This window comes from Nuphar pumila, chromosome 10 (assembly GCF_984573655.1).
Source record: "Nuphar pumila chromosome 10, dmNupPumi1.hap1.1, whole genome shotgun sequence".
NCBI lineage: Eukaryota > Viridiplantae > Streptophyta > Magnoliopsida > Nymphaeales > Nymphaeaceae > Nuphar > Nuphar pumila.
In genome coordinates this window covers 96,018,923-96,038,050 of record NC_143258.1, presented here as the reverse complement: position 1 = coordinate 96,038,050, position 19,128 = coordinate 96,018,923, and the positions used below count along the sequence as shown (strand labels likewise).

The 19,128-nt window shown below is 40.7% G+C and overlaps 1 protein-coding gene across 2 annotated transcripts in view; it reads right to left on the bottom strand.

Moving 5' to 3' along the window:
• Positions 1-16,323, bottom strand: part of LOC149827463 (uncharacterized) — a 28,805-nt gene extending 12,482 nt beyond the window's left edge. The window contains exons 1-6 of one of the 2 annotated variants that reach the window (XM_090019380.1): positions 15,504-16,323; positions 14,353-14,490; positions 9,827-10,194; positions 7,522-8,266; positions 7,295-7,391; positions 7,141-7,195 (exon numbers count right to left, since the gene is read on the bottom strand). In XM_090019380.1, the coding sequence (XP_089875506.1) occupies positions 7,141-7,195; positions 7,295-7,391; positions 7,522-8,266; positions 9,827-10,194; positions 14,353-14,490; positions 15,504-16,035 (1,935 nt within the window). In that variant the 5' untranslated portion in view covers positions 16,036-16,323. The remainder of the gene's footprint in view (positions 1-7,140; positions 7,196-7,294; positions 7,392-7,521; positions 8,267-9,826; positions 10,195-14,352; positions 14,491-15,503) is intronic. The other variant, XM_090019381.1, reaches the window with a different exon arrangement.
• Positions 16,324-19,128: the final 2,805 nt, after the last annotated feature.

Here is a 19,128-nt window from a genome sequence, read left to right as displayed (position 1 = left end):
TTATTAATTATTAGTTAATTATATATCTTTTACATTTTTTACTTTTCATAATTGACAGTCTTCCTCATATGTAGAGCATTTTGTAAAATGTAATATAAGTGTGCAATTATATCTAGAGAGAGAGAGGTTTGAAAGCCTACAATTGGCCACTAAAACTAAAATAAAAGAATACATGAGGGTTGTTGCCAAAGTCAAAATAGACTGGTACACTATGTCATATGGTTGCAGATGTGAACAGCGGCAATTTCAAAATCATGCCCAGTTTTGGACCGATTCGAACTTGGGTGCAGTTGACCACACCCAACACTGCAAGACCCATGTCCTGCCACGTCCGATGCCTCACCCCACCTGCACCTGCATCAAGTCATGTTGATACTGGTGCTTTGACTCTTTTAAAGAGTCTGTGTGACAGCTGGCACGTCATTTAAGCTATGTCACACGGACTCGGCTAGGGAGGCGCCGCACCCGAGTTGACACGTCCCAACATGGGTGCGGACACGGGTGCGGCTTCGGACTCGGCCCGGATTCGGTCAACGCCGAGTCGGACTCAGTCAACGAGTTGAGGCCAAGTCCGTCCACATTTTGGACTCGGTCAACTTTGACCGAGTCCATTTTTAGGACAAAAAAATCATTTTTTATATATCTTTTTTTTTAAATATATAACCAGACTGTGCAATGCAGTTGCACATTCACAGACTGTGCAACTGCATAGTCACTGCATTGCACAGTCATTGATTGTGCACAGTCTGCACACTGCACAGTCTGTGCAACTGTTAACGTATAAAGTTTAAACATTTGAATGTCAAAACTGATCAGATCACAAAGATGTGAATGCTATAGTAAAGGGGTCATTTCAAAAATTGGACCAGTATAGATTATGGACCATTTCACAAGGTCATAGTTTCAAGTTTTTTTTCCTTTAACCATGGCCCATAGATGTGTTTACATTAATTTTAATTGTTTACTAGAATTATTGTTATATATATATATAGCCGAGTCCCCGTGTCCAAAATTTTTGAAATTGCGCCGCACCCGTGTCGCACCCGCACACATGTGGCATAGCATTTAAGTGAAGGACTCTACCTAATATAGTCCAATTACTTGAAAACTTCTGGTCCCTCTTTAAATTCAAAATGTTTTCTAGCTAAATATTGACAAACTGTGACTAGGGATGCACAATGAGTTGAGTTAGCTCGGGCTCGACCCGTTTAAGCTCGGCTCGAACTCATTCAAAAAAATAAATGAGCCAAACTTGAACAAGGGTTCAGGCACGGTACACGTACACGAGCAGAGCTTGAACAGGCAGTCCAGCTCAGTATGTCTGATTAAGCTCGGCTTACATACAACAACAACAACAACTACTACGCCTTCATCCCAAAACAATTGGGGTCAGCGATATGAACCAAAAAAGAAAATCATTTTGGGTCTTCCACATGAATCCTTTTCCTCCAATCATTTCTATCCAAAGCCATGTCCTCGGTGAGGTTCAAAGCATTCATATCCTTTCCTATCATCTCCATCCAAGTCTTCCTAGGCCTACCCCGACCTCTTTTAACTAATATATTTTCTCATTTCTCCAACCTTCTAACTGGAGCATCATTAGGCCTTCGCCGAATATGTCCAAACCACCGTAAACGATTCTCTCGCATCTTATTTTCAATGGGTGCAACACCTACCTTCTTACGTATCTCCTCGTTCTGAATCTTATCTTTTATTGTATTTCCACACATCCATCTAAGCATCCGCATCTCAGCTACACTCATTTTTTGAATATGATGTCTCTTGGCAGCCCAACATTCCGTACCATATAGTAAAGCGGGTCTAATAGTCGTCCTATAAAACTTTCCCTTCAACCGCAATGGCATTCTACGATCGCATAGCACTCCAGTTGCACTTTTCCATTTCATCCACCCAACCTTTATCCTATGATTTACATCTCCATCAATTTCTCCATACTTTTGAATGATGGATCCCAAATATTTGAAATAATCATTCACCGGTATTTCTTGCTCACCAAGCTTCACTACACTCTCATCACTACTTCGTTGCTTAGAAAACCGACATTCCATATATTCAGTCTTACTCTTACTCAACTTAAAACCTCTAGCTTCCAATGTCTGGCTCCATAATTCTAACTTAGCATTAACCCCAGCTCTAGACTCATCAATCAAAACAATATCATCAGCAAACAACATACACCACAGTACATTTTCTTGAATTGATCTCGTAAGCTCATCCATCACTATCGCAAATAGGAAAGGGCTTAAAGCAGATCCTTGATGTAACCCAACCGTTATCGGAAAATTGGTTGTCACCCCTCCACAAGTGCGGACATTGGTTACTACTCCTTCATACATATCTTTAATTATACTAATGTACTTGAGAGAAACACCTTTCTTCATCATTGTCCACCAGAGAACGTCCCTAGGTACTCTATCGTATGCCTTCTCTAAATCAATAAAAACCATATGCAAATCTTTGTTCCTCTCTCTATATCTTTCAATAAGTTGTCTAAGAAGATGTATAGCTTCCATAGTTGATCTTCCAGGCATAAAACCAAATTGATTCTCCGATATCATGACAACCTTCCTCAACCTAGACTCAATCACCCTCTCCCAAAGTTTCATAGTATGACTCATGAGTTTTATACCACGATAGTTTGTGCAATCTTGTATATCACCCTTATTCTTATATAAAGGCACCAAAGTACTCTTCCTTCACTCATTAGGCATCTTATTTGTTCGCCAAATCAAGTTAAAAAGATTTGTCAACCATTCTAAACTTTTCTCTCCCAAGCATTTCCAAGCCTCGATAGGTATACCATCTGGGCCAACTGCCCTTCTTGATTTCATTTTCTTCAAAGCCTCTGCAATTTCTTTCTTTTGAATCTTGCGCATGAAGTCACGATTTATCTCATGAAAAGGAATGGAGAAGTCTCCAAGATCTTGAGCATGACTATCATTAAATAGCTTATCAAAATAATCTTTCCATCTCTCCTTAATCTCCTCATCTTTGACTAAAACCCTTTGCGTTTCATCTTTGATACATCTAACCATACCCAAATCCTTCGATTTCCTATCTCTCATCTTTGCAAGCCTATAAATATCCTTCTCGCCTTCTTTGGTATCCAACTTGTCATAAACCTCCTTATATACCTTAGCCCTCGCGTTTCGAACAACTTTTTTAGTTTCCTTCTTTGCTATCATATACTTCTCCAAATTCTCATTATCACGACTCTTACTTAGATTTCTATAACACTCTCTTTTAACCTTAATAGCTAATTTGACATCCTCGTTCCACCATGATGTATCCTTACCTAGTGGTGCACCGCCTTTAGACTCACCCAATACCTCCTTAGCCACTTTTCTCATGCCACCCGCTATCTTATTCCACATTGATTCTGAATCCTCCTCGAGACACCAATCAGCTTCCTTAACTACCTTCTCTACAAACATTCCTTGTTTAGCTCCTTTCAGTGCCCACCACTTAATTCTAGGATCTATCCTATGTCTATCCCTTTTGCGGCATTGTCTAATTCTAAGATCTAAAATTAAGACTCTATGTTGTGTAGCTACACTTTCTCCCGGTATAACCTTACAATCGATGCAACAACCCCTATCTCTCTTTCTAAGTAGGAAAAAATCTATTTGACTCGTATTAACCCCACTTTTAAATGTTACTAGGTGAGACTCCCTCTTCCTAAACCAAGTGTTTGCTAAGATCATATCATAGGACAAACAAAAATCTAAAATCATTTCTCCACTTTCATTTCTTTCTCCTATACCATAGCCTCCATGGATACTCTCAAATCCATCCCTACTAATGCCTACATGTCCATTAAGGTCACCGTTGATGAAAAGCTTTTCTCCATAAGATATCCCTTGTACTACTCCATCTAAATCTTCCCAAAAGTGATGCTTAATGGAATCATCTAAACCTACTTGAGGTGCATAAACACTAATAATATTAATAATATCCTATGTCACACGGACTCGGCTAAGGAGGTGCCGCACCCGAGTCGACACGCCCCGACACGGGTGCGGCTTCGGACTCGGCCCGGACTCAGTCAACGCCGAGTCGGACTCGGTCAACGAGTCCGTCCACATTTTGGACTCGGTCAACTTTGACCGAGTCCAAAAATGTCCCTAAAAAACCAATTTTTTATATTTTTTATTTAAAAAAATATATATAAAAAGAGTGACAGTGCTGCAGTCACAGACTGTGTGTGCAGTGTGCACAGTGCATAGTGCACAGTCTGTGCAGTGTGCACAGTCTGTGACTGTGCACAGTCACACGGACTGTGCTGTGGCATTTTAAAAATAAAATAAAATAAAATTATATATATATATATATTTTTTTTTGCCGAGTCCCCGTGTCCAAAAATTTTAAAATTGTGCCGCACCCGCACCCGCACCCGCACCCATGTGACATAGATAATATTCGTACCTAATACTAATTTAATAAGTAAAATTCTATCACCCTTCCTACGGACCTCAACTACATTATCTATAAATTGACGACTCATAACAATCCCTACTCCATTCCTATTCCTATTTATTCCTGTATACCAAATCTTATATCCCCAAGGTTTTATCACTTTTGCTTTCTCACCTACCCATTTGGTCTCTTGAAGACATAAAATATCAATCTTTCTCCTACACATAACATCTACTAACTTACCAACTTACCAGTTAAAGACCCTATGTTCCAAGTGGCTAACCTAATTTTATGGTCTTGAACTAACTTCTTTACCCCCACCCGTCCAACAAAGTGAGGGAACCCTTGCCTATTTGACACCACACACGGGCGCCGGTGTGACACGTCGTTTCTGGGCGACGACCTAGCAACCCTTGCCCATTTATCACTGCCTCCGGGCCTAGAGAGTACAGCACGTCGCTCAGTAGGGAACGCCCCAATGAAATTCTCATATTGGTTCGTTTTCATAGGGTATGACAAAGTTTTTATGTTGGCTGTCACAGGCCTACCGCAACCCTCCTCCTTTATCCGGGCTTGGGACCGGCAGTGTATAACTTTGTTCATAATGTGGACACAGAGGGGTCTTACCTTAACATATAAGTTGTTGGTCACTGTTGGAAGTGCCGTGGGGTCAAATCCCACCACTTTGCTCTCTTTCAAAAAGTGTTTTACACAATTTTCAAAACCTTTGAAAACTTTTTAAGCTCGGCTTGAGCCGTTCCTGGGCAAAGGTTGTTCAAGCTTGGCTCGAGCTGAGCTTGAACAACTAGTTTTTCTTCTAGAGCCAAGCCACGCCAGACCAAGCTCGGTTTGAACCCCGGCTCGTATGCATCCCTAACTGTGACCACGAAAAGTTCCTACCACCTGGTTCCCTACTCCATTGACCATTTCCCTACTCCATTGACCATGTACCAAATATCATAGAAACTTCTAATTCAAAAGATTCTGAGAGCCTTCATCCATCCTTAATTTCTTCTCCCCTGGCTTCTCTTTAGGATATAGGCATGTTTGGCCTTCATATGTCATTCATTCATCTCTTTGTGCAACTTTCTTTCCAGCCTAACTCATCTTCGCATTCTCCTATCTGGTGAAAACGTTTGTTTCTTGTGCATATCCATCACCCTGATGCACATATGCTTTCAAATGGCCATTGACTACCTCTAGCTCGGCACTCATTATATGTGGTTGGCTATATCTCCAGGACTTCTGATAAGTATATTTAGTTAGTATAAGGAAGCATTATGCTTGGCTTACAAGAAAGCAGTACAAGTTATTGAAGTTCCAGTCCTTGATAGCATACATGTCACAATTATTGTGGGTTTGGGCTAGTATGTTTCATAGAAAAAGGCAGCACTCAACTTCGTCAGAAGCAGAGGATTGACATAACAAACCTCATGTTGAATGGTTAATAGCGCATCAAATAGTACAGAAGTGGAAGCAGAAGGCACCCATGTACCAGAGACATAAAGCAGGCAAATAGTACATAAATGAGATGACTAAATATTCAAGGATGTATACATGGAAAGATAACAAAAAGCATGTACCAAAGACATAAATCAGGTCTTCAGCTTCAGGAGGACCAAGATTCTATAAGATAAAAATTTCTGATCGAACACTTGATCTTCTAGAGCAGTTTCAGCTTCTACAAGACCAGGCTTCCTATCTGGTATAGATGTTTCCAGTTAATACTATATTCTTGAAAATCTATATCTCAACCTAATCTGACAAATTACAGCTGTAACTCACTTCACTTAAAGTATGTAAACGGGATTTGGCATCTTAGTTTACAATCCCTCTGTAGCAAGAGCGACAGCACAACGTATTTCATGTACTGACTTTTGTCCCATATTCTGCAGCTTCCTAGGTAGCATTTGCAAATATATTAGCATGATATTTGTGATGTTGCCTTTTTTGCTCTTGGACTTGTTTTTGTTTTATGTTTTTGGTAAACTTGTAACACTATCATGTTACCTAACAAAGAAATTAGTTGTAGTAATCAAGAATTTAAAAATAACAAGCAACATCACTGATAATTAATGATAGACACAGTAAGGGAAATCATGTAAAGTGGTTTGTGATAATCTGGACCTATTTTCTTAAAATAACATGCACAAACAGATATTTAGTACAGTTAAATACATGCATTGAACTGGACTATGCTTGTGTTTACTAATGATTCACTTGAGATACTTCATGAGGCAACTGCTAGGGTGATAAAACAGTTGAGCCACTTGCATGTGTCTCACACTCGTCTTGCTAAATACCTTCTTTAATAGTTAGTTGCAAGAGTAAGCACAAACCTTAAACCTGTTTGTTTTCAAGATTGACATCAAAAACACGAGTAAGGGTGGGCGTGTGTCTGAAAAAATATTAAATGGACAAATAGAATTCAATATTATAAATTAGCACATCTTCATTTACATGGATAGCCATCGCCTTAGAGACTTACGTCTAGTATTAGCAAATGTTTTTTCTGATCTACAAGCAAGTCAAGATCACGTTTCACAGAGATCCTCCTAGGCCTCCCATTTTCAAACATCAAGAGACGCATACCAGCACAAAGATATACCAAAAGACAGCATCAAACCATTTCTTACTTCATTTAACATAGTAATCACATGACCGATGAAGATCAGTGTATGGAAAACTAAACAGATCACTTACCATGCCATAGTCTGTTATTATCATCGACACGTAATCTGAAGGAGTTGCATCATAACTGCTTCAGAGAAAACCAGAATCAATGGATTTTTAAGTTAAGACAAAGCAACAAAATTTCAAATGTTAAAATTCTTGTGTTGTTACTTCAAATACATACATCAGATTAAGGAGACGCAACTTTTCATTATCAGCCCAATTTTCCAAATGGTTCATGTGCATTCTTGCTGGAACCTTTGAGATGGCATCTGGATCACCTGCAAAAAAAAAATTAACAGATGTATGCTTTATAGGTTTTCTTGAACATGCACCTAGTGCAGTTAAAACTTAAAACTCACTATATATATATATAAAAGGCAACAAAAGAAGAATATGAAAACTATATACCAAGTTCATTAGAGCATATAGAATCAAGCTGGACCCTTTCATGGAACTTGTAAGCTTCACAACATATCAACACTGGAACACGAAAAGCATGAGCCACCATGGCAACACATGCTGTCCCAACCCTCGAGTAAACAGTTCCATTTGATAACACTGAAGCAGCTCCCAGAAAGACCCGTGTTGCTTCATGCATTATATAGGAAATAGCAGTTATGTGGGTGTAGGTACAACTGATGCCCTTTGCTAACAAACGCCTAAGCAACTTCTGCCCTTCAAGCTTAGGACGCGAGTCCACAACCACAACACGAAATTTCTTACCAAGCTCATGAGCATAGGCAAATATCATTTCAACAACACAGGCAGAGCCATATGTTAGCAACACATCTCCATCTCTGATCTTGGTCACCGCATGCCCGACAATCACTTTATCTGCAAGTACTATCTTTTCATTTATGAAACGATCAATATCCGACTGTAGCGAAGCTTTTGCTTCTGACTCTGTTAATGTTAATGACAGCTTAGATATCCGATCCTTCAGAAACCTGATAGCATTCCCCATGCTGATTGAAAGAGGCCTACATGAAATGAAGAAGCTAACATAGCTATTAATTTTTGCAGTTAAATCTCGCACTAAAGCCTTCTCTGGTGGTGTTCTGTAGTCTTTGATGGCCTCCTGAAATGCTAAAAGCATTGCTACACAACGAGCATTGCCGCCGGAAATATCACCAGACAGATATTGCAAAGCCACCTGAAGACAATTGGTTGAATAAAAAATGTAACATCAGAATGTATATAAACATAAAGAGAATAGACATGATAACCACTGGAATGATAAAAGAAAATGCGCTCATGCACATGCACACGCATGAGAGACAGGGAGAGAATTCTGGCTTATAGTGTCCCTGTGAACATATTCAGGTGAATGCTGGTAATGAATAGACTACTTTAGAAGCACCCTGTCCACTATAGGTGATCATTGGAGCAGTCAACTTTTTGTTCCCTTTTTCTTTCTTTATTCTTTCATATTTTCTTCTACTTTTTCATTTATATTTTTGCTTCGTAAGTACATCCTGTTGTTCGGCCTATCTTTTAACTCAAACATGTTTTAGGGGGTATCCTTTTGCTTTTCATGAAAAATATGTTGTGCATGTCCCAAGTATCCCTTTAGATAGATAACCCATTCTAGATTATACAATCTAGATCTCAGAGACTGAATGTCAAGAATCCATGAAAAGAACACTAAAGAGTAAACTGACTATATCAATTCATATTATTATAAGATCTGTAGCCCAGAAACATCAGTGCTGTTTCCACAGTATATCAACCTAATAGAAATTGAGCTCGAATAAACCATTATCCAGCTAGGTAACATGGGTACTTCCAGAAGGGTGACATAAATAGTACTTTGTGTGTACGGGTCAGACCAGTTTTGGATCTGACTCAATCCAAACCCATCCCATTACCTGTCATGTGAGATCATATGCATCCATTTTTAAGGTGTGCATAAAAGATTGTTTTCATCCATTCCTGTATGGTGTTTGATACACACACTGTGTGTGTGTGTAGTGTGTACCCATAATTTTGCAAAATTCATGTGCTGTATCTTGCATACTTGCACCCGTACCTATGTGACATAGTTAGACAGGTAATAAAGTCAATTCAAGGAGGTTGTTCTTTTATCTTGGTATAGCTCTCTCCTCCAGTAAGGGAATGTAAATAATAGAGTCCCATATAACCACACCTAGACCAGCTCAGATACCCTAAAGAGGTCTGAAGTCTGAACCATAGTCACCAAGTTCATAGGTTGTGGGTTGCGGGTTGTGAAGTGCCCAACAATCTGATTCACTGGGGTAGAATCTGTTCAACTAAAAAGAACCTTGGTACACCAGGAACACTGGGCCACATATTGGGGCTTGCAGCCCCTACAATGGCATTTCTGACCTTACTTTCCAAATTCAGATGTACATCAAACAAACTAGAAAATGTTTTCTTAACTTCAAGCTTATCTAGTCACTCAATAACCATATGCATTGTTTGACTGAACAAATTTTCCACTAGGATTGCCAGTAATAGAACCTGAAGATCTTTTTACCACCTATAAAAGCAGTAAATAACAACAACAGCGATATTATTGGTACTAGTATGCTTCTTTGAATCAAAGTAATTAGGGTCATTGTTGAACAATGAAAGCAGCATGCAATGGTAAAGCAATAAAAGAAAAACAGCACCTTCATCTCTTAAGAGATTGCACTAGATGATCAATGGATAAAGTATAAACACATTTTACATAAAAGAAATGAAGAACTACCTTGTAGACAGCAGGATGCATTTGGTGACTATGATCAGATTGGAAAAACTTGGATTCAAGATCAGGAAGCTGAGTTCCATGCACATACTGGGGCAGATGTCTAAACAACTCAACTCGGTTTCTACTTTCAGTCTGTTTTATGAGGGCACGCTTCTTTGCCTTTTCAACCCGTTCTGTATCATCAAACTGCATTCGTGGGGGAGGAACTTCTTTTTTCTTTTCCTTCTCAGGAAGACGGTCAGGTGCCTTTCTTTCAGAGGTTGCAACAGTGCCTAATACAGATGCACCATCTTTCTTTTTTGAGGACGGTGGTGGCTTGACATCTTTAGGTGCCCTTCCACTAGAGGGAGGTGCAGGTTTACTTCCACCTGCAGCAAACATCAAGCAATGAATAAGAAGATTATGCACCAATATCATGCAGTCATGTAGACAAGGATAAACCAATTAAAAAGTTTAAAAGTTATAGGAAACAAAGAAGTCCAATAGCCAATAACAGAAAAACGCCCCCAACAGTGAAACTTGGACTCCATCCAACCAATGTTCTTGTAAGACTTGCATTAAAAAAAAAAGAAATTATGTTTTGGATCAAGGTTGGATCCAGATCCTTAACCCCCCCTCCCCCAGTTCTATTGACCCCCCCCCCCCGGGGGGTTTACTTTTTATAAAAAGGAACGAAGCAAACCCCGACTCTCCTCTGCAAATCCCGATGCCCTGTCCCCTTCCCTCACTGGAAAACAGGCCAGACACCCTCCCTCTCTCGGTCCTTTTCCCCTGAGCCCTGAAACTCGACCCCCACCGGGATCACCTCTCGCCAGACCCCGAGCCTCTCCCCTCTTCAGCGCACAAACCACTGTCCCCCCCCCTCGTATTCTTCTTCCTCTCGCCAGTGCACAGAGCAGCTGCTCCCCTCCCCCCCTCCTCAGGTACTCTCTCTATCTATCTATCTCTCTCTCTTTCCCAAAAGTGGCGGCACCGCATGGTGCTGCTGCTTCTCGCCACCCTGCCAGAAGCAACGAACACTACTCAGGTGCCGCTGCTCCCTTATCGGAGTGGCGCCACCTCTCCCTCCTCTATTTCCCCGCACTGCTGCCCCGTTTCTCCCTTCTTTCTCCCTGTTTTTCGGCAGACCCACTTGTCGTGGGCCGCCGACTTCGCTGCCTCTATTCAGAGGCTGGCCGGAGGCTAGCCTACCAGTCTCTTCCCTTAAGGGTGGTCAGGGGACCACTGTGAGGGGGTCGACACCTCCCTACACCTCCATGGTGAGGGGTGGATCTCCCCTGTCCCTTTTGCCGTGAAGAAAAAAGTAGAATGGGGTGATCCGCGAGTCACTGTCGCTATCGAGTTTGGCGGACCTCGCTCATCTCAGGATTTGTGCACCACCTCGGGTACCGCACCTTTAGCTTCGCCGAATCTACCACCACCTTTACAATACCAAGCTCGGGCTGACCACCGAGCCCACCCCCTCCCTCTGTGTGCTTAACCCTACTGAGCTGAGCTCGGCTGGAACTGAACTGAGCTCAGCTCGGTCCATGCTTTCAAACCGAGACGGCTTAGTTGGTAAACTGAGCATGGCACGATCGTCTCTTGATCCCTTCGGCCCGAGCCCAACTCGGTCAAGAGGCAACCTCGAGCTGCCTCTTGGCTCAATCGAGTGGAGTTTGGCACAATCCATCTTCTTGGTACCAAGTCCGGCTAAGTCAAACCGAGTTCGGCTTGGTCAAACCTAGTCAACTAAGTTCCCTACCAAATACTTTTTATGCCTCGTTCCGCCCGGCTTGAACTAGGTACGGGTTCTACCCCTAAAACACAAACATTACTTATTCTGTCAAATTAAGTTGTTGCATCATTCTTTTTGTAGCATGATAAAATATCTTTTAGCTCATTACATCGGCGTAATGGACGAGACACGATTACCAAGGTACAAGCCTATAAAAACCTACGCTCGGAATTGTCAGCAAGTTCAACCATCTCCGATGGTACGAGAAAGTTGCATACGAAGACAAATGATAGAATACTTCTAACTTATATATATATATATATATATGCTTTTAACTCAATGATGCAGTTTTGCGTATTCATATTCATTTAAAATTATGTCATTTACTTTGTCGCCGCGTTGTTATGTGCATACTACTTACACAATTTATTTAGCCGATGTACGATTTCGTACATCATGCAGTGCTTACGCAATTTATTTAGCCAATGTACAGTTTCGTATATCGTGCACTGCTTACGCAATTTATTTAGCCAATGTACGGTTTTGTACATGGTGCATTACTTATGCAATTTATTTAGCCAATGCACGATTTTGTACATCGTGGGTTGCTTACGCAATTTATTTAGCTCGATGTGTGGTTTCGCACATCGAGCCTTGCTTTATGCCATTTACTTTGTCACCGCGCTACAATGTGCACAGGCTTATGCTTTACTATATATGTATTTTATATACATATATATGACTTTATAAGGTACTCGTACTTCTACCTACTTCAGATTATGTATACATTTAAAAAGGTAGATTTACGCATCCTCGTCAAGGTTCTATTTTGAAAAGGTTTTTACATGCGAGATTTCAAAGCTCATATTATTCGTTGTCTCAAAAAGCAAAACAAGTATTTGGCATTTGTGTATTCGCAATCAAGTCTTTCCCTCAAACCTACGTAACGAAAAGGTTTCAACTACGTAGTCCTAAGTGGTACGTGTGCTCGGTCCTTCGTTTTGGTATCTGAAATGACTTGGATATTTTCGGCCTAAAGCACGGGACTTTGAAAATTTCTAAATGATGTTGGGGTTTCTTTTTTAGAAACTGATATTCCTCTCATCGTAGTGGTACTATCAGACATGCACGGCATATCAGTACTACGATGATTGGATGAAAGGTTTATGGTAACTTCGTAACGTGCAAATGCACAATGATAAAAAGAAAATCATATAAATGGTGATGATCGCCTTCATAGGCAAGATGCTCGAGTTGGTTTGAAAGACCAGAACATGTAGAATGAGTCGTCAGTTAAAATAGAACCTGACATACCCATTCATCTCTTTAGTTTCGTCAAGAGAGAGGATGTAATGGTACAAAAACTCTGATGGACAGGTTGTTAACAACTACGTTCCTCGAATAGCAATTGAACTTGGTATCCCCGGTCATCGGAGTTAGGAGATAGGACTACCAAAAATTATCCTATGTGATAGATCTCATAGGCTTCTGCAAAAGTTTGGATGCATCCCTTGCCTTATATGCCTCTGGGGAATTCTTTTTTTATCACTAGCCGTCTCCTTAGGAGCGGACTCAACTAATTGTCTGTGGTATAAAAAATACATAGAATAATAAACCCAAGGCAGTCTCAGTTGTTTCTATATTTTCTCCTGCGCGTACCCTCAAGATAGTTAATATCGAAACAAGATTATTGTGTTCATTTTACTTTTTCTGAATTGCACATCACGAAAGGAACAACACATATGTTAGTTTTCTTCTGATTTTTGATATCTATGCACTTAACAGATTTTTATAAGTCTGACATGTTTCACGGGTACAAGTGATGATTAGGTCGGTACGACAAGCGATAGCACAATGACGTGATGATATCAAGATGAGACTCTTTCCCTGATGTTTCGCTCCTGAGAACATTTTGTAATTTGGTATAAAAGTTTCTTTGAAATTTCACTTTCATGTAAGCTTTAATTACTAAAAACCTCTTTTTAAATCTATATATTTTCAATGAATATACAAAGACACAAATCCGTTGTATAAAGAAAAGTTAGCCTGTAATGCGTCCAAGGTTCATTGACTTGTTATTTTAAATACCATTTTCCACTGAACTGCCATTTTAAATTATAAAAAAGGAATGATCACAAAGCTTTCAAACATTTTGCAAAAAGTTACAAGTCTGAGATCTTTGGGGGCGTTAGAGTTCTACTATGAATTCTCTGGTTATAATTTTCTCTTAACATATTTGCGACAATGTTTTGGTTCACATCGCTGACTCCAATTGTTTTGGGATGAAGGCGTAGAAGAAGAAGAAGATATTTGCGACAAAATGCTTGCCTATGGTTGGATGCTAAGATGATGTAGCCTAATCTATAGGTTACATCAATAGTGGAGCATTCTGAATCATATCAGCACCTTCAACGTTTATAGTTCCTCTCAATTCTCTCAACCAAGTTAGGGCATGAAGGTACATTTGTTGAGCTGGCAATCCTAATAAGTAGTCTCAACATGTAACCAATATAGCTTCAAACATGCATGTTAAAAGTATCATAGCGACCAAAAAAATACCACCCAGACCCAATAAAAGTTAGAACATCCCTTAGTTGAACAAGGTTAGTCAAGCCATTCACACCTGATTTTCCCAATATCCACTCTGTAATTCTCTTTATTGGCAGGATTCACTTGTGTTTCTGACTAGTTTACATATAATATCTCCACACGGTCTAGTTTTCTTGGTCTTTCATCCATCATCTCATTGCATAAGGTTTCATAAACAATCAAAGAAACTGAAAAGATATATTTGCTCTTGAAAAGATACCTGTCTCCTTTGCTGCAGCCTTCGCTGCCCGTTGGGCCTCTTGAAGAGCACGTCTCTCTCCTTTAGAAGTCCTCTCTTTCAATGGCTTTGAATTTGCATTGCCTCTTTCTGCCGCTGTTGATCCTACAGTACTCACTTCTGGGTGAAAGATAAACACTTGAATTAACTCAAACTATTGTTTTAAAGTCATAATAACAATTTCTCACTGGCTAACTTTGAAAACTCTTAGAAAAGAAAAGAAGCCAAACAAGAATGATGAGTGTCTGCCTGTTGTAAAACCAAATCCAAGTTCTCCGTGTCCAATGTATTGTAGACTTATCACTAAGGTAGTTCTTAGTAGCAGAATAAGCATGCAGGTCAAAGTCAAACTACCAGAAAACACATGTCAATACACACACACACAGGCACATAAGTGCACACACACACATATAACATTCATGCACATGCACACACAGACACACGCTCACGCACGCGCAAGCATACATGCACACGGTATGGATTTCCACCTTCACCCAAGCGAAACAGATGACAAGGCAGAGACGGATGGCTTGAAAGATGAGTTATCTGAACCTAATTGATTTGAAGCTTCAGGTTAGTCGAACTGACAGGAAAGAAAGAAGGTTTGGGGGATCAAAGAAGTAAAAATGGACAACACTGGGGTTTCTGTCGCCAGCTCCCTTGTCATCAGGCCACCAACTTCCTTTCCTCCTTGTATAGGAATCGCTGTATCATTCTCGGTACCTTTTCTACCAAGATTTATGCTTATGGGAGGATCAATATGGCCATTTTCTCTACGGATTCTTATGCTAATATGATGAACAATAATCCGCCCCCTAATAACCAAAATGTTTAAAATTAACCTTTACTCGTTTACTTACACCCACTAAAAGTGAACCTCTCCAATTATGTGAATTCTCTCACAGACAAAGATAAAGAAACAACAATCTTTATACGAGTCTTGTTCTTTATACTTACCAACGCCCAAACATGATATAGAATTCAACAACAATTTTTGGATTTTCAATATGCAAAAAAAAAAAAACTATCCTCATAAATGTCACAACAATATTCACATTGACATCTCTGAAATTGTTACCCCAAAATGAACTGTAGAGACAAATGGATTGAAAAGAAGTGAGAAAAGGGTTTACCTTTAACTTCCGGAGGCAGTTTCACCATTGAAACAGCAGTCAAATTGCCTGTGTTGGGAAAACCAGCGTCCGGCGGGGAGGCAGAATGCTGCACAAAACCATCCACATTCCCGTCCCCGACGACGCTGACGGACACCGTTTTAGCTACCCAACGAGGCGAGGGCTCCTCCGAGAACTCAATGGACGGAACACTCTCGGTCCTGCTCGAGGGCGAAGCCAGCGGCGACGTGCTCAACAGATAGTCCGGTACTTTGTAGCTCCCGACAGGCAGGTTGTTTCTCGTCCTGCGGCTAGGCGACAACGGCACCGGGACGGGGACCGCCCGCGCTGCTGCCTCCACGGAATGCCGGGGAAGAGGGATCATCACCGGGGAGAGCGTGTTCCCGGTCGGAGACATATCAGAGATCAACGGCACGACTTCCTCCGCCGTGGCGGAATCCGGGGCGGAGCGCACCTGGTCGGAGGCCGTCACGAAACCAACTTGCCGCACCTTCGGGTCGATGACCGCCCGCCCGCCCTTCCTGGCGTCCATGGAGACCGCTCTCTTTACACTCTTCAATCCTCTCTCAGAACCAATCAGAATCCTTCCAAACTGTCCCTACAAATCCAGCAAACAGCAAAACCCTAAAACCGAAACTCCAAAATTAGGGTTCTGAAGACAGAAAACACCTCTGCATTCTATAAAAAAACCAAAATTCGTGCCCGGAGTCACCAAATTACTGAAACCACATATTATGAAAACCTTGAAAAACCCTAAAATCGTTATTCGTATCGATTCATCGGGGGAAGGGAGGATACGCCATGAGAGCTCAGAGAGAGGTTGCCCACTTCGTCTTTGATTTTACTTTTTATTTGTAATTAATAAAAAAAGAGAGGAAATCTTTCTTTTCAGCTTTCACCTTCGGTGGAGGATTGCAGTACCTACGAACTGGGTTTAGTGCATGGATCGGGTTCATGTGAGACCGAGACTAGGTCTACATGTGAGTTTTAGGAGTGTAATCGGGTCTAAATGTAAGACCCAAACTAACTCACCCATATGGGTTAACGGATTTGGGTATGCATCGGGTACAGTAATAATCAGTTCGGGTCTTTAATAGACCCGTTTTGATTCAGGTCGGGTTCGGGACTGAGTATGACTGAAAAAAATAGAACCCTATGGGTTAACGGGTTTGGGTATTATAGGTTCGTGTCTTAACAGAATTTTGGCATTAACAACTATGCTACATACATCATATGATCAACATGACTAGTAAAACCTAAAAAAAAGTGCAATAAACAGATTCTTCCATGATAGATGAACTCTCTTTTAAGAGAGAGAGATCCTGTTGCAATGGTCATTTTTCTGTTTATTTCTTCTCAAGTCTCAACTCTCAAAAGCTGCAAGCAGAAAAGAAATTAGAGAGAAGATGAGATAGAAGCCAAGAGAAAGCAAGATGGGTTTTTGAGAGTGTTGCCAAACAATGAAGTGATAATGATCTTCATGGGAAACGTCAATCGACCATGCAACGGTTTCCTTTTCCAAGGAAACTTTCTAAATTCCAAGTTAAAAATACTTGCCTAAACTCCGTCTGAACCCTGCTGAGTGAACCGGTTCAGGTATATAGTCGAGCCGGGTACGGGTCGGTTCAGGTTTTGGGTGCATAATCGGTTAGGGTACAAAGCGGGGTTAAGGATAATTTACCTACGGGGTAATGTTTGCTATCCTCTTGGTAAGGAATTTTTTAAACATCTAATTCTCCAAGTGTGATTTCTATGCTTTGTTTGGTAAAAATGGCCTCCAGATCATATTTTTCGATATTTAATTGAATACGGCATACTCCAATTCAGATATTCCAAGAGTAAATCAGTTTTTCAGTCACAATTTTTGTTACTAGCACTTAAAACAGTTAAACTACTCTCTTCTTCGTTGGAAAACCACCTTTATTTTAAATGTTTATTTTTCTAAAAAATTAATGCAACTAATGATACCTTCTTTGGTTAGGTATGAACACGCTAATTTTGATTGTTTCATGGCAAAAACTACTAACAAATTTTCTCTTTAGATTTACTTTTCTTGTCTCCCTAGTATCCAGGCTGCAAGACTTGATGCTTGTAGCTGATTACGTGAACTAACATTTAAGACATGATCAAGACTTTCATCTCTCTCTCTCTCAATAAGTAGGGATGGCAGTGGACCAGGGGAAAACGGAGCCCCGTCCCGCCTCGCCCCGTTTGGACCGGGGTTGAAGGGCATGAAATGGGGATGGGGGCGGGGATGAAGGTTAAAATTCATCCCTGTGTGGGGATGGACTTACGCTTTCCCCCACCCCGCCCTGTCCTCGTCCCAATCCCCACCTTTCCCCATCCCCAATCCTTCAAGGGATGACAATAGACTGAGGGGAAACGGGGCCCTGCCATGCCTCACCCCCGTTTGGACTAGGGATGGAAGACATGAAACGGGGATGAAGGCGGGGGTGGAGGTTAAAATCCATCCACGTGCAGGGATGGAGGCGGAGATGGATATTCGGATTTTGAGATAGGGCAGGGGTGGAGACCTTGTCCCCCCGCTCCCACCCCGGTCCACTGCCATCCCTATCAATAAGGGGTGTCAACAGGTCGGGTATGACCCTATCCAACTCGTGCCAGATCTGGTAGGGTCAGGGTTTGGTGAGGAAGGCATCTGATTAACTATCCAAGTCGTGAGGTCCAGTTACTAAATGGGCCGGGTATGGTAAATAAAATTTTATACAAAACCCTGGTCTTACCCGAGTTCTGATTAAAATCCGTATAAAACTCGAAAATTATTATTTTAGCAGAGTAGGACCAGGTCTGATTTATGTAATTCTCATCTGATTCGGGTAAGGCTTTTCTTGTAAAAGATCCAGTCGGGTCCAGATCCAGAAATGATACCAGCACCTTTCAATCAGATCTGTGTCTGAACCCACCCATTTTAGCGGGAGTCTGACCTGTTCACACCCCTAGTGATTCCTTGTTGACCTGCCTCATCTTTAGAATTTTCTATTTTTGTTTTTGTATATGGCATGATGTGGGGGGCAATTATCAACTCGTTAGTCGAGTCTCACTTATTTTGAGAGTATAAATAGATAAGCTTCCGGTTTTAAAGCCATTTCTTTTATACTTTTTTTAAATATGACAAAGTAATTTTTATTAATTTATTTAGATGATTTAAAAAATTCTTTAGTTTGTGTTATATATGTTTTTATTTAAAATGAACATATCGTGCTAGTTTGAACTGTTAAATAATGACAAGGAGAAACTTAATTTGCATTGCTTCAATTCAGTATTATCATTTTTGTGTTTATTATTGTATTTTTAAAAAAATATATTATTATTATTGTATTTTTTTAGTAACAAGCATGGACATCATGATCACACCCGACTATGATGTTCATGATTGTTACTAAAAAATACAATAATAAACACTGCTTTTGTTGAAGGAGAATGTCTGCCTTCGTTAATGTTCATTCAGCAAGAAGTGCATGCGTGCGTCATTTCAAATAATAAAAGTTGGTGCAGTTCGGTGAGGGCTGCTACAAAAGGTCGTCATACATCATTCCCTGAGCGGATTTTGGCAAATGCTTTCTTTGTAATGGTGTTTTACTAAAAGGTTAACTATGGGCACCAT